The sequence below is a fragment of the Manacus vitellinus genome, unplaced genomic scaffold, assembly GCF_001715985.3.
Source record: "Manacus vitellinus isolate BGI_N305 unplaced genomic scaffold, ASM171598v3 scaffold_25_pilon, whole genome shotgun sequence".
Classification (NCBI taxonomy): domain Eukaryota; kingdom Metazoa; phylum Chordata; class Aves; order Passeriformes; family Pipridae; genus Manacus; species Manacus vitellinus.
This window is the reverse complement of record NW_021939882.1, coordinates 8,924,757-8,939,860: the sequence shown is the minus strand read 5'-3', so window position 1 is coordinate 8,939,860 and position 15,104 is coordinate 8,924,757. Positions and strand designations below refer to the sequence as shown.

The window sequence follows — 15,104 nt, the reverse complement described above, 5'->3', positions numbered from 1 at the left end:
TCTCCTCTCTCAGCTGTCCTCTGGAGGGGTGTTCACTTACTCTTTCTACAGAGTGCAGAAATCATACTTATCAAAGAGATCTCCACTGAGGGCTGTTAGATACACTAAGCCTTCATCCAGATGAGAAAAGGTGGGAAGCTGGCAGGGCTGTAGAGGAGAAGCATACCTTCTTGCCCTCTATAATCTGCATATTGGCACTGGTGGAGGTGGGATACAGAGCTGGCTGGACTCCAAGTCAGTTCAAGTACTGGGTGATTTCTGATTTTCATCTGCTGCAAGAAACTGAGCTGCCTGTCATGTTTTCCAAATCTTACTCTGCCTCTGCTGAACTGGCTGACCACCATTTAGGTCTGAGGGATATACTGTCCTTTCCATGGAGAGGACTGTGAGATGCTTTGGCAAGTTGTGCTGCTTTTTCCTGCCTGGAGCAGAGGTCCTTAATGGACTTCCAGCTGCCCTTCATCCCACTCTGGATATCTGAATTTCAAGAGCTGTCAAGTCGCCACTAAGGAATCCCTGTTTCCTGTAAGACTTGCTTAACAAAAACCCAGGCAAAAATCAGTAGCTTCCCTGAGGAATGTGACTGATAAGGAGAAGATAAAATAGTAGATGTGAATTTTATTTATTGTATATGATGGAAACTGCTATACAATATGCAAATAGTCTATTGCTGAGCTGTGTGATCAGTGCCTGAGTTTACATTTAGAATCACACAGGACAAAAAACAGTAGCAAGGGCAGGATAGCTCTTGGTGTATCTGTATGGAGGGTGTGTCTCTACAAATAAAAGAATAAAATAGATATGGACAGGCTGAGTGTGAATAGTGCACTTCAGTCAGTCATTGGGGAGGAATGCAAGTGTTGTATCATATTGAGTCACATCTTGGCTCAAGCTGATTGCTCACCTTTGTTAATTCTTGGAAGGAAAGAAGGAAGCTCATTAATTTTATATTGCTTTTGATTCAGTGTGATGTGCCGCTCTTGGCTCAAACAGCCAAAATAAATGTTCCCAAGATATGGCTCACATCCTTCACTTATCTGTCAATACTGTGCTCTGGCTGCTCTGGAAGATTTCACAGAGATGTATTTTTCTGATGCTACTTAACTGGCAGTAATTTAGAGAAATGTTAGTCATTTGTGTAAATGATACATCAGATATGGTCAGGAATGATTATTTTTCTTTTTTTACTTAAAAGAACTCTCTCTTTGCTGTTCCCACAATTCAGATAGGCAGTCAATAAAAAAATTGTTGTGAGAGGAGGAGAATTTGCAACTATTAGTCAAAAAAGTCATCCTTTTTGGAAAGGAATGTTGCAAGATGTCTAGTACATACATTTCCATGTAGAGTCAAGCTTCTCACAACAGTTCAGAATTGATGAAAATACTCAAATATGACCTCGTTTGTGCAGATACCCAGTTCACAGTCAATAATATATTCTATTATGTATACTAATTTTGCAGAAAATTTTACTTGATTTTGGCTGTAGTAGCGTCACCACAAGGCTGAGGTATTTACTCTGACTTTGAAATTAAAGAATTCATGTTATTTTTCAGAAGGGCAAAATAGCAAGTGTTTTGGGGGGACAATTTACTATAATCTTAACAATATGTATTCTAGTCATGGTTAGAACTTGATATGCTGTAATATAAATGTACAACACAGCAGGGCTGCAATATATATACACAGACACTTGTGTAACATCTGTGTCTCAGTAGCTCAGGATTAATTAGTGTTTACCTTCTCCTGGGAATGGGGGCTTGCAGGTAGAACTTGTTTATTTTTTGGGAGCCACAATGGTTCAAGTGCAAGGACAGATCACGAGTGGGGTAAGACTGTGGTGAAAAAAACCCAGCATGAAACAGCTCCTAGGGGTGAAACCTGGACATTCTGAGAGGTCCCCAGTCTGTGTTTTGCCTACAGAGAAAGTCAATCTCCTGTTTAGTGTCTTAATAAAGCTGTCTGTGGTTCTATTCCAAGTATTCCAGTAGAGTTTAAACCACATTGTTAAAAGGTCAGTTGTGTTTTCAGTGATGTTTCTAAAAATTGACTTATAGAAGTGTAAGGAAAAGCTTTAACACACAAAAAAATATATATTTGGGGCTTTTTTGGAGGTGACTTCGTTGTTCTGTGGGCACTGGAGCCTTGGAAAACAGTAAAGCTCAGCCCTGTCATGTGCTCTGATCGTGGTATTACCTCAAATGAGAGACATCTGCGGTTTGGAGCTTGATGGTGGGGTTTTTTTCCTTATATTAAAGCATTTAACTTTAGTTTTTATGGAAATTAGTCAAGCATGATTTCAAGCATTGAAAGATGTGTCTTTGCACACAGAGGAGCTGCTGTTTGATGTCAGTACAGGTTATATGCTTGGAAAGGGTTTATATTTCTTATGATGGTTTGAGGAAAAAAGTCAAAATTACCTTGCCTTTTCTATTATCCTTTTAAAAATATGGCAAGCTGTCAGTTTGCCAAACAATTCTGCAATTGCTGCACTTGAAGTTTCAGGACTGAAAAAGTAGGTGCAGCTGAATTCAGGGAAGAAATCCACAGTCAGCTTGGTAAAACTCACTGCATGTATATCAGGTTTGATAACATGTGTTCCTGCACATCAGAAAGACACTGTTATTGGGACTGTACTTGATGTGAGTGGCACAGACAGACTTACATGGTAGCAATGTCATCCTTTTACTCTTGATAAGTAACCTTGCATGAGTGCAGGTCTTGTCCAAGCAATCTGGAGGTAAAATGGAAAGAGCAGGTAAAAAGTGCTGAGCAACTGGTGGTTTGTGAGTTCCCTGCACTACCTCCTGCTTTGAATTTCTACTGCACCATCTTTATTTAGCAAGGATTTTTTAAGCCTCTAGCAGTGGTAAATTAGTTCAAAGATTAATCCCTCCTGCTCTTTCTTGCCCATGAGTCAAGTGAATAAGAACTGTATTTCTTTGTGTTTATTTTTATGGGACTGCTGTTGAAATAAATTTTCAAGTGGTGCAGTAGCTGTCACTGTCTTACCCTTTGGGGACTATTCAGTGAATAAAGTAATGAGAAACCACTTATTCTTTGAAGATGTGTTGAGGTTGTATTTTCTAATTGGGTATGTGCATTTGGGAAAATGATAGTTTCCAATAACTGTTTATGTACTTTGGACTCCTACAGGGCACTAATACCCTCAGATTTCATAGTTTGCCCTGTCTGTAGCACATAATTATATAGTTATATATTACTCAGCCATTGCTGGACAGCCAAGCTCTTGGTTATTGCTGGTCCAAGAGTGAACTTTTTTATTTCTTTTGTAAACATTAAATAAAAAAATATAAAAGATCGGCCCCTCTTTTCCGAGGGAAGCCATTAGCAGCTCTGTCAATAGGCCTGCACAGGAGGAGTCCAAACACAGGAAAAGTGCAGGAGAGGCAAAGGGCAGCGAGCAAGAAAGCAGGATGCATGCTTCAGTGAGTGGGGTTTGGTTTGCATTAGTACATCTGAGCAGGGCTACAGAACAAAGAGGTTTATTTTAACAACATGAAAATAAACGAACCTGATTTCATCAAAAACATTTTCATAGCAGGTCACTGACCCACAAGAACTCATGGAAAAACAAATTTGGGTCTCGTTTCTGTTGACAAGAGGTTCTGTAACCACAGGATTCTCCAGCTTCTGAAAGCAGTGGTTACAAAGCCAGTGGAGTAAGGACACTTCCACTCCAGCGTAGCCGAAACTCAGTTGGAGTAGCTGATCAGCACTGGACATTACATCAGAGTTCTGAAACATCCTTCTTTCCTGTGGTTTGTTTGTTTGATTTTAGTAGGGTTTTTTATACTTGATGAAGACTTATGGGGGTATTTGCTTAAGCAAAACACTTAAGGATTTAGGAGTCGTTTCTTTCAGATTTGTAGGAAATACTCGAGTGTCTGTGTTACTGTTGGGTAAGAACTTCTGCATCAGTGGTCCAGAATTATTTGGATGAACTTTATTTAGCTTAAGTAATTTTATCAAAAGGGTTTTGCTTCTTTGAGCTTCCTCATATTAGAAGGATTATGCTGCTTGCCATCTCAGAAATACCATAAGTGTTGGCTGAATTTCATGCTGTCGAGCACAGCAATCCTTAAATAATCCTGTTCCTGAGTGGAACGATGATGAATTCAAAGTACTTAACCTCCTTTTGTTCTTGGAGAATACATGAATATGTTGATCTTGAAGCCTTTCTGTCCTTGATGAGATCAGTACAGTCTGGATTTTGCTTTTCCTCTGCCATAACTCCCTTTTAACTGTGCCCATTGAACTACAGCTCCCTTCAAGCTGCACGTTTCCTTCTACATAGAAAAGAATAAACTAATCCATTGTTGGCTTCTAGTTAACTGCATGTTAGTATTATGTTCTTAGTTGCTTGGAGATGATTTATTCTCTAGATCTTTCTCTTTGTCAAGGTGTTCTAGTATGAGTATACAAAGAACTAGAGAGGATTCTGTTCTAGTAGAAGTATCCTGAGAAGAAAAGAGGATTATGGGGTTCATGCAGGTGTTATGGATAATTCCATTCACATTTTAATACTTGTGTTTGATAACTCTGAGTGGGGTGAGATGTAATGTACTATATATTAAGAATACAGGAGATAAGTGGAAACTCTCAGGTTCTGAAGCACTTCAGAAAAACTGACCCCAGAATTTGATAACCTGCTGGGAAAGTGACTCAGAGGTGATTATCACAGAAACTGGGTATGCTCAGTTTTTAGACAGGACAGATTTTTGTGTCTGGTTACCTGTGGCTTCCTAGTGAGATGTCCTTTGAGTTGTGATAGGGAATTCCCAGAGTCAAGAACTGCTTTTTCATTCTCAGATTGAAGCCAAGTGTACAGTGTGCTCTCTGTTCCACCCAATTATTTCCTCGTAACCATTCCATTGGCTTTGAAAGGTGGGCCCTTTTTTAAGTATCCAGTGTGGCTTCAGGGAGGAGATGCTCCTGCTGGCCTTCCTTTTTTAATAGCTCTGCTTGGCACATAGCCCCAGGGAGAAGGAGCACCCCAGTGCCATGGAGCATTCCTGACTATATATGGAGAGCGTGGTGAGCCAGGCCAGTATCAGGTTATTAAAACAGATCAAACAGGGACAGTTCTATATTTTCCGGTAAAAATTGCAATAAAAGTTGTACTTGTGAGTTTTATTCACTGCAATTTCTGACTTCTGGAAACGGTTAATTGGATTAATATAAACTTTTTAGACTTGTCAGCAGGGGCAGCGTGGCTTGGAGATGTGCATGCTAAAAATTTGCCTCTTGCTTTCTTCACAGGCTTTCAACCCTGACCTGAGGGATTGCTCTCTGGTGTAAGAAAATGGTCTATTTTACAAAATAGACTATTTACAAAATGTCTATTTTACAAAAATTGATGAAGTATTAGAGGTGATGGACACTTAGGGATAGTCCAGTAAATAATGTTCCTTGGATCAAGTCTTGTTCTTTTCACATAGTCTGTGGAGTAAAAATAAAAAAGTAACCACTCGCTGTGTATTAGGGTTTTGAAGATAAAAAAGTTTGAAGATTTTGTGTGAATTCTTTATTTTTTCATCAGATTTGAAATAAGAGAACTTACTAAAAACTTTGCAGAAACTGAGAAGCAGCTTCAGCAAAGAACACCTCTGTGTTTGAGGGTTTATTGATCAAGCTTTTTTAGATTTATTTGAATGATAGCTAAAAAAATTTTTAGTTCTCTTATGTTAAAATCTGCAAAAGGCAGATATAAAATGCTGTCCTGCATGAATGTAACTGAGTGGTTTTATAAAGATGCTACTGAGTTAAGAGGTTGGCCACATAGTTTGTGTGTCTTCTGGATTTATAGGATTTCCTTGCAGTTGTGTTGCCATTAAGAAACACTCTGGAGACTTGAGTCTCTATTCTCATCTTCACTGAAGTTGGTAGTTACACTTCTGTCCATTTCTCTACCCTGCAGGGATTGATCACACTTTTTAATGACATTTAGTGAATGTTATTAGGCCCCTTTTTTTGTTTCTTCATGTTGGCTTTGGGAAAACATTGAAATTTAAACCTGTTCCTAATACTTCTTTTGCCAGTGTTTGTTCCTAGCCAGAGATCATGTGTGTATAATGCTTATTAGTGGTTCTACCCTCCATCTTAATGTCAGATTTTTTCCTAGGAAGAGATCCTTAGGAAAAAAAAAAGGAATGTTATGCTGAAAACTATCAAATAGAGCTCCCAGTGTGTGTGTGCTGCCACTTTGCACAGACACACAGTCTGCTTCTGGGAGAGGGGAGATAATCTTTCTCAGTCTAATGAGAAGTTACTAATAAAGGTTATTACTTCTGACAGCTTTGAAAATGTGAACCAGGACCACCCAGTCTGCTCAGTTTGGAATAAGGGATCTCGAGGTTGTAGCTCCTGTAAACAGTTTTCCTTCAAAATATGGTCCCTTAGCAACTTCCAGTGGTATCTCTCACAGCTTTTGGAAAGGCTTCTGTAATAACATGTCACATGGATAGAGGGGTTCATTTATCCCACACCATAATCCTGTAATATGGTTGTCCTGGGCTTCCTCATAGCAACCTTACTGAAATTCCATTATATCTCGTCTGGCTTTATTTCCTAGGGTAGTAATATAAAGAGGTGATGACAGAAAGTAATGGATAAGGTTGGCTTTTTTAATGGGTGCTGCATCTTGACTGTTTTTCCTTACTGAGGGGAAGTGATACAAAGCAAAGAAGAAGTTACATTAATGAACACAACATATTTCTTGATGTTAATAGGATTTTCTGGTGAAAGCATTGAAGGCAGCTGGCTGTGCTCCTGCATTACTGCTTCCCAAGTCAGTGCAGTTAAAAGAGAAAACTCAGTTACTCCTTGGAGTTCAGGAACTCCTGTCTTTCTGGTTGAGTCTCCTGTTATGCATTAAGTCATTTTTACTGCTTCTTGGTCCCTCCCAAGCTTGTGATGTAACTGCTTCTCTTTTTAACTGGTAGAAACTCCTTCAACTGCATCATGTTCCCTGAGGCTGTTCTCCAAGGACAATGCCATGGAGCTCTTAACAACAAAGGAAAAAAAGCAAGCTTGCTCCTTGCCAAAAATGAGACCCAGATGTTTGGAGTGTGAAATAAAATAAATGACCAAATTGGGGAGTGATCCCAAAGTTACTTGGATAATTTCTGCATATTAAAGGCTGAAGTAGCAGGACTGTTCCTTTAAAGCTACCCATTTAAGAAATTTAAATGCACTGTAGTTTTGATTTTCTGTTGGAGAATGAGTTATGTAATAGGTAGCAATGTGAATATAGATTTTAAATCAAACTTTGAAGTAGTTGCACTTGTGTGGAAAGGAACTGAGTGCTACTTATTTCATGACAAATATGAGTAATTTTGATTTGGTAGTAAAGCTGTCGATGCTCAGTAGAAAAGCAGGTGCAGGATTCAGAGGCTGATGGGTCTCACACACATTCATGGGGTTGAAACCAGATAATTGCTCTACTCAGAGACAATAAAGCTGACAGTTTGTCAGAGTCTGTGTATGAACCTAAATTTTTGGGTGGAATGTGTTCAGTAATATGCAAGTGTAGTATTAGTTAATATAATACTGCAAGGCATTTCAAATGAAAAGCAAAGTTGGGTATAAGGGCCTTTTGCTGTGAGATTGTCTGGCAGGAGTCTGGTACTTTGCTTTTCCCTCATAGCTGTGGAAATTTGGTGATTTCTGCTCCTGCCTTCAATATTTGCAGTTTGCCTGAAGTTACTGATATTATGGCATTCAGAACTTTCAAATCAAGTCAGTGGCTTTAGGAGAAATTAAGTTGCATTGGGAAATTGCACAGTTTGCCAAGTTTGAATAAACAATACTTGCATTGCTTTTGCATTGATTTGGTATTGTCCCTGGGAAGGAGGTGAGTGCCCCTTGGGAATGTTGAAGAAGGAAATTTCTCATGGGCTTGGTGAGCATCCACTCACTGTAACCTTGGAGTAAAGGGGGTTTGGGTTTTCTTTGATTTGTTTCTTGCTCAAAACTCTTCTGCAGCTGTGAGAACAAGGTATGAAGCTGAAGATGCTCTGTCTCAGAATACTGGATACAGTTGTGTTTGGTGTGATCTGGTAATGTTGCTTCTCAGACCCACTCTGAGGTGTATTTGTACACCCTGTGTGCAGATGAATGAGAGAAGTCAAGAAGGATTGTTATTGCATTAAAGCTTTTTCAAATTTCCAAATTAATTGTATAAGGAATGCACAGGTCTCGGAGATTTTTAATGTTCTTTTTTACCTGTTCATTTGAATTCTGAAATTCTTCTGAACTTCCTGAAACCTTCCAGTGGTGCTAAAAGCCTTGAGAGGGAAGGGATATAAGGAAGGGATATCCTGCATGGGAGGGGTGTCACCCTGCCTGCTTCTTCAAGTGTATTCTTCTTTATAATTTGCTGTAGCAAAGAATCTGGTTTAAGATGTTCTTGAAAAAAGATTAAAATGGTTGTGAGCTGAGCAGTGTTCTAGTACTGGTTGTGCTTCCTTGTGCATCTTGTTCTTTTCCATCTGTGCTAATCATGCCTCTGATATGCTGATCATGCCTATGGTACAGGTTAGATTTAGTTTCTATTTGCTATTACTGTGAGTGGAGCCCCATGAGGCAGCAGCACCTGAACTGGATGTGACCCTTCCAAGTGTGTGAACATGAGGGATGCAGCTCAAGCCAGTACCCACAGAAAGTTTCTCCTCTGAGGAGACGTGACCTGGAAAACAAATTGAAAATTTCCCTACTGATACTGAGGGGTTTTGACTCAACCAGAAGACAAGAAAAGGAATAAAGCAAAAATACAGTAAATATTAAAATAACCTTTGTGAAATGAAGGTTTTTTCCTCCATTTGTTTCATGGAATATCCTGATTAAGATCTTCAGTTTACTTCTAGGCTGGTAGTGTTGTTTCTTTCCAACCTTCGTTGGTTGTTTCCTACTCTGTGTTTTAATAGTCAGGGGAATCTTAATAGTTAAGTTTCTCCCCTATCCCAGCTTCAGACAGAGGAAGGAATATGATTAGCCTGGTTGGAGCCAGGAAGGTAAGAATTTCACAGTTAATAACTTCTCCATTGTTTTTTTAAGGGCCCTTGATATTCTGTGATTGACACAGAGGTTGTTTCCCTCCATCCCTTTGCCTTCAGGACATAAAAACCCCCAGTTGGGCAGCAGGCTGAGGGAGGAAGGGGAAAACTGGCACTTGTTATATATAGGAGCCAAATCTTTTTGGGTGGGGAGAGGGAGTGTTTGTCCTGTGTTGAAACAGTGGGTTTGATGCTAAATGTGGCTGCTCTAAAGAAAACAATAATAAACCAGAGGACACTGTTGCATGGATGGGAATATTCAAGGTCACAAATTCTGTAAATCTGTGTTTTAAGCCATTTGAATAATAAAGCAGGAAAATGCAGTTTGTGATATGATAAAGCTGTGAAGTACAGAAATTTATGTACTAATTTTCTATGAAAATAGAAGTCAGCATCCAAAATAACTGGGAGAAAAGGGGCTTACTTAGAGGCATGGAAGGGCATAGGAGTTGGGACAGAGGGACTCTGGCTGAAGTAAAATAAGGAGCAAGTCCATATTTATAGACATGTAGGCACAGATTCATGGATATGCATGTGCATATATATGTCTATATACACATCTGCACATATTCCTATCTCTTGGCTGCAGCTGGAGTTATGAATTTTTTGTGGTGGGCAAAGATATCATGCATATATATATATGATGTTATGAATATTATTATATATGACATCACACATTTTATAGAAGTGCTCCTCCAATACACCAGAATTTCATACATTGGCATTTAAACACTGCATTCCTCTAAGGTGATTAGAAGAGTGAAATCACTGCCATGCCTGGTTCTATATGAGGGATTTTGAGAGGATGAAACTGTCTGGCATCCAAATTTAAATAAACTCTAGATAAGTTTATACCCTAGACTGAATTTTTCACTTTTCTAAGCAATCTTGGTTTTAAAAGTGCGCCAGCAATTTGTAATAATTTCAGAAAAAGCAGTTTTTCACTTCTGCAGTGAATTCCTGCATACAGAAGTATGAGCTTTTAGCTTTTAACATTTACAGCTCCCTAAACACCTTCCAGCAGAATCACAGGTGAATATGAGCCTGTCCCAGTGTGTTGGTTTCACGGATGCCTTGGAGGTGACATATGGACTCCTGGAATCCCATTGCTTACACACCAAGAACTATTGTGTGCAGCTGGTGCCTGGTCAGTTTTTTTGGGTCACTTCTGGGGACCTGAGGAGCAGAGTAACAAACCAGAGTATGGCAAGTTCTATTTGCCTTGCACAGGAGTGGTTAAAGCAGCCTGGAAGGTGGGGGGAGTTGCAGTGTGTGGAGGTTGTTGACTGTGTAGCCAGCATGTGTCTAATCAGACTTAATAAATCTGACTCAGTGCAGGTATTGCCAGAGCTGATATGACTCCTGGAGAGCCTCTCTGCACAGTTCTGCAGCTTCCAGGAGGCTTTATTAGTCTGGACTCCATGCTGGGCACATCCAGGGCTGCTTCTGATCCAGCACTGGAGCTGATCTGTCCTGTGGCACGGGGTGATTAGGGATCATCCTGCCCAGCACTCCTGATTCCCGGAATACTTTGCAGGTCTTACGAGCTGCAAAACATCCAGTTCAAAATGCATGGGAGACTCAGCAGCTGCCTTCTCATCCAGCAGTCCCAGGTCAAATAATCTGGAGCAGATCCTGCCTGGCTCTGTGCCCCAGATTCCCTCCTGGCCCTGGCTGTACCTGGGGTGGTGCTGGCTGTGCACACACACGGGCTGGTTGCAGCATCCAAAATAACCAGTGTGAGGGAAGAGGCCACTTCCAAGTTTTTATGTTGCAGTGTGCTGAGTCCCAGGTGGCATTCCCAGTCTGAACAATCCCAACGATTTAGTGTGACAGAATTTGTCTGATTTCGCTCATGAGAAAATATAAGTGATAATTTTTTAATTCTAGTCCACTATTCAGATTCACAGAGACATGTCCTTCCTTCATGATATAACCACTTACAGTTGCAAAAGTGACTCTGATTTAAATTCAACTTCCAGGTATCATATATTGTTGTTTCTATTTTAAGTCCCTAATTTAAAATCAGGAATATCTATATTTGTTGATAAAGTGCAGTCCCAAGAACAACGTCCACAAAATCATTTTACAGGATTTTAGCTCATTTGGTGTATGAACTTTTTGCAGACCATTTTTGTTTCACTGTTGTAATATAAGGCTTCACCATTTCCAAGGTGCTTGTTATGAAATCAGAAATACTGCTGTGATTAAAATTGAACACCTGACAGGATTAAGATTTAGGCAATAATGTGATGGTGAAAAGCTCTTGTTAGGAACTATTGTTAGGCTCGTGTTAGGAGCTATCCCACTGCATTTCATCTGTGTTTGGCACTTCTTTGTCAAACTGGAGGAAACTGCTTATAAATGACTATTCAGAGCATTTGGTCTTTTCATTAAATAATCTTTGTCTGTGTCTCTTTTTTGGAATTTAAAAACATCCTGTCTGGTACTTTGATACTTCAGTATTGAGGACTTTCTTAATGGCCTCTCTCTCAAGCCCAGGAAGAGAAATAAGAGGTGTAACTGGGACTTTTTTTTTTTCCTAGGCTATTGGTGGCTTTCTGGCACATAATAAATATAAGCATGTTAGATGTATCCTATGGCAAGTATGTCTGAGTTTCTATGAGGTGATCTAGTCTTATATTTTGGTTATTTACAGCTGTAATACAGTAGGTGATGTGCAAAAGAAACAACCCCCTGTTCGTTCTCTGAGTTCCCCTAAGAATCCAACTATGAATCAAATGACTTTGGGTAGAAATTTCAACTTGAAATAAATCTTAGGAAGTGGTGGAAGGTCTTTTGGAGAGTGCCATAGCTTAAACCTGGACATCAGTAGCCATGGACTCTTCAAATGTTTCTTGTTACCTTAATTTGCTTTTTTATGGCATAGTCACACAGCTTTGCCTTAAAGCTTCAAACTCTGGTTTGGGGCAGAAATGTTGTGTACCTACAGTGTGTGGAGGATGCACCATGTGCAGGAGTACTAACCAGGGCTGCTGGGTTATTTTGAAAATCAAGTTTATGTGAGTTAAAGCAAAGCAAGGATGCCCTGACCTTGACACACAGGTTCAGTTTGCTCACTGCTGCAGTGTAAAAAGACCTTAATTTTTAACAATATAATGTGAAAAATATTAAATAAATTTAGACCCATATGAAAATTTTAGTGCTAGTGAAGAGCAGGTCCCAATGTGAGCTTTGCAAAAGTGTCCTTGTTTGGACTTTACTTCATGTAAGGTTTGAAAGAAAATCAATACTTTTGACTGGATGAAATCTTCAAACACTTAGGACAATTTAGAAGGGCAGCTGAGAATTTGTTCCATCACAGGTAGGTTAGTGTTGGGCCATATAAATAATAGGAAATAATTTAAATGTTTAATATTCTGGATTGATATGATTGTAAGTTAGGGAGAAAGAATTTGATGTTAAGGTTTGGTTTTTTTTCTGTAAGGTATTTATGCCACTGCAAGTTGTAAATGTTTGACTTCTCAGGTTGCAAACTTTCTAACCTTGAGAATAAAATTTTTTGTTAGTACGGATATTGTCTGCTTGTTGGTGTAAAACCTCCTGTTCTAGAAACTTAATCTGATTCTCATTAGTTTCTTTGGCTTAAAACAATAAGGACAAACTCAGCATTTGTGAAATCCTTGCAAGCAGAGCAAAGAATATTCTTAAAACATATTCCTTGGGTCTGAGATAAGTCAGATGACTTTGGGTTGACAGTGGGTGACTGTGTGTACATTGTGAGATCTGAAGTGACAGTCAGCCACAGGAATAAATATTGGACAATGTGTGGAATAGATTCATTTCACTGATAGTAGTTTTCATTCTGATTGCTAAATAAGTTGAATGTGTTGAGTGTTTCTCAATAACTGGTGGTAGTCTTGGTGGATGAGGATGGAGCTGAGGAGTGCTAAGCCCTACATTATCATAAGTATTTTTCTTCCTTATGTTTCATCCTGTTACTCTAGAAGATAAACATGCTTAGCTGAAGTAATGAATTTGATGAGGGTTAAGTAGAACATTACCATCGAACTTGAATTAAATAAGATGAAGATTAAGCTTATTTAGGTATAGAATTGTGAAATGTCACATGGATGTAAGCAAATCCAGTTTTACATCTTCCCATTTCCTTTCCCAAATGCAAAGTAGTGCTTAGTATCTCTCATGTTCTTGTTTAGAGTTTTATTTACTGTTTTCTTCATTTATCTGAGGAGTGAAATTGGGGAGTTGGTAAAAGCACTAGGAAATAACCCATATTTGTCTCTGCTGAAGGCAGCATGTGGTGTGTGTGATGCACAGGCTCTGGGAGCAGGATTGCAGGAGCAGCCTTTGATCTGTTCTAGGTGTCAGAAAGAGAAGTTAATACTCCTCTTTCCTCCCATCACCCCTTTATCTTGCAAGACGCATTCATATGGTAGCCATGTGAAATCTCTGCCATGTGAAACCCCACAACATTAGTTTGATCTCTGAGGAAGGGCTTTCAGTTCCAAAAATTCTTGAATTCTGATAGTGAGATTACTCAGTGTGCAGGAAAACTGGAAACCAGATATTGGGTGCAAAGTAGCAGTAGATTTATGAAAGTTCCAGGTGTCTTTTGGAGATCAAAACTTCAGCAAAAAATATAGATCTTCTATCCAAGTTAACTTGTCAGGTAGATTGGGAACAAAGGGGGCATAAAGACAGGCTCATAAATGAATTTACAGGACGCAGCTTCCTGTTTAGAACAGGGACTTGTGTGTGATTAGTTCAGGTCCACTTCATTAGGATAAAGCAAGAGACTGTGTTTTTATTGTCAAACAACAGAAAAAGGGTTGAAGAAAAAGATTGTGTCTTACAAGTAGAGCTGCTTTTGGATTTCACGGGGCTGTCACGCCTTTCAAGGAGAGGAGGCTCGTGCTTTTTATAGCTACTGGGCTGGAATAGCTTGTAACAGTTGTTTTCTGAAAACTGGCAAGTTGTCATCAGTGTAAAACTTTGAGTAAAAGGGACTAATGTGCAAACATTAATCTGTTCTCTAAAATGTTCCTGGAAGAATCTTCCAGATTAATATTCTATTTCAAGTCACCGCACAGTGGTCTGGTTTACCCATATGTTCTTGTGTTCTACAAGAGTGCTCCTGTTTGCAAAGTGAAGTTTCAAGGAAGTCCTTCAAAAAAAGAATAATAATTGTTTATACTGTAGAAATAACAGCCAAGCTGGGAATAATCTTGGTTGGTTAAGGTACTGTTTTTCTGTGCCTGTATTTTTAGAAGGAGAGAGAGAAAATCCAGGTACCTGCTGGTAGCTGTTCCTAGAACAGTGTGAGCTGAGTGTGTGATTTACTGGCATCCAGAGGGAAACTGAAAAAAAATATTTGTGTACTTATCCATATAAAAACAGTCAGACTTTGTGGTGACTGTTCCTTGACTCTGTAACTCACAGATGTAGGCAGGTGATCTGCAGGTGACACAATCACTTTGGCTCCTGTGTGCACGATGCATCCTGTGCAGAGTTCACAGCATGTACAGTGTGAGCTTCATGTTTATGTATCATAGAATAAACTTCTTAAAGTGGCAGATAATCTAATTTTTTTTAATTCTAATTGTTACTTTTTAGGCGTTTGAACAAGAATAAATTGCAAGTCCTTCCAGAGCTGCTTTTTCAGAACACACAGAAGTTAACTAGACTGTAAGTATAATCTGATTTATTTTTCTATTGTGTGTCCCTTGCTTTACAGATTTCCGTGGTTGTGTTTTGACTGTGGTGAGAGATTTAATTTCTGTGATATTAAACTGCTAGTTGGTAAGGGTTTTTTAAGGGTGTGTTTGCATGTGTGCAGTGGTAATTGGATAGAGCATAAATATCAGAGGGAGGAGAAACCACAAAATTTTTCTGTTTCTCATATGTTCACCGTGATGACATCAAGGTGACTGATTTTCAACTCTCTATGTAGGTTTATAGAAACCATGAAATGTGGCAGCTTCTCATATCCAGTACACTCTAGATGTCCACAAAGAGAGACTGCATATTCTTATTTAAAAATAATGCACG

The 15,104-nt window shown here is 39.2% G+C and overlaps 1 protein-coding gene across 1 annotated transcript in view; it reads left to right on the top strand.

Annotated features, from left to right (window-relative positions):
* SLIT3 (slit guidance ligand 3) overlaps positions 1-15,104 on the top strand; it is a 475,112-nt gene that overhangs the window by 29,697 nt on the left and 430,311 nt on the right. The window contains exon 4 of the mRNA XM_008928306.3: positions 14,670-14,741. Coding sequence (XP_008926554.3) covers positions 14,670-14,741 — 72 coding nt within the window. The remainder of the gene's footprint in view (positions 1-14,669; positions 14,742-15,104) is intronic.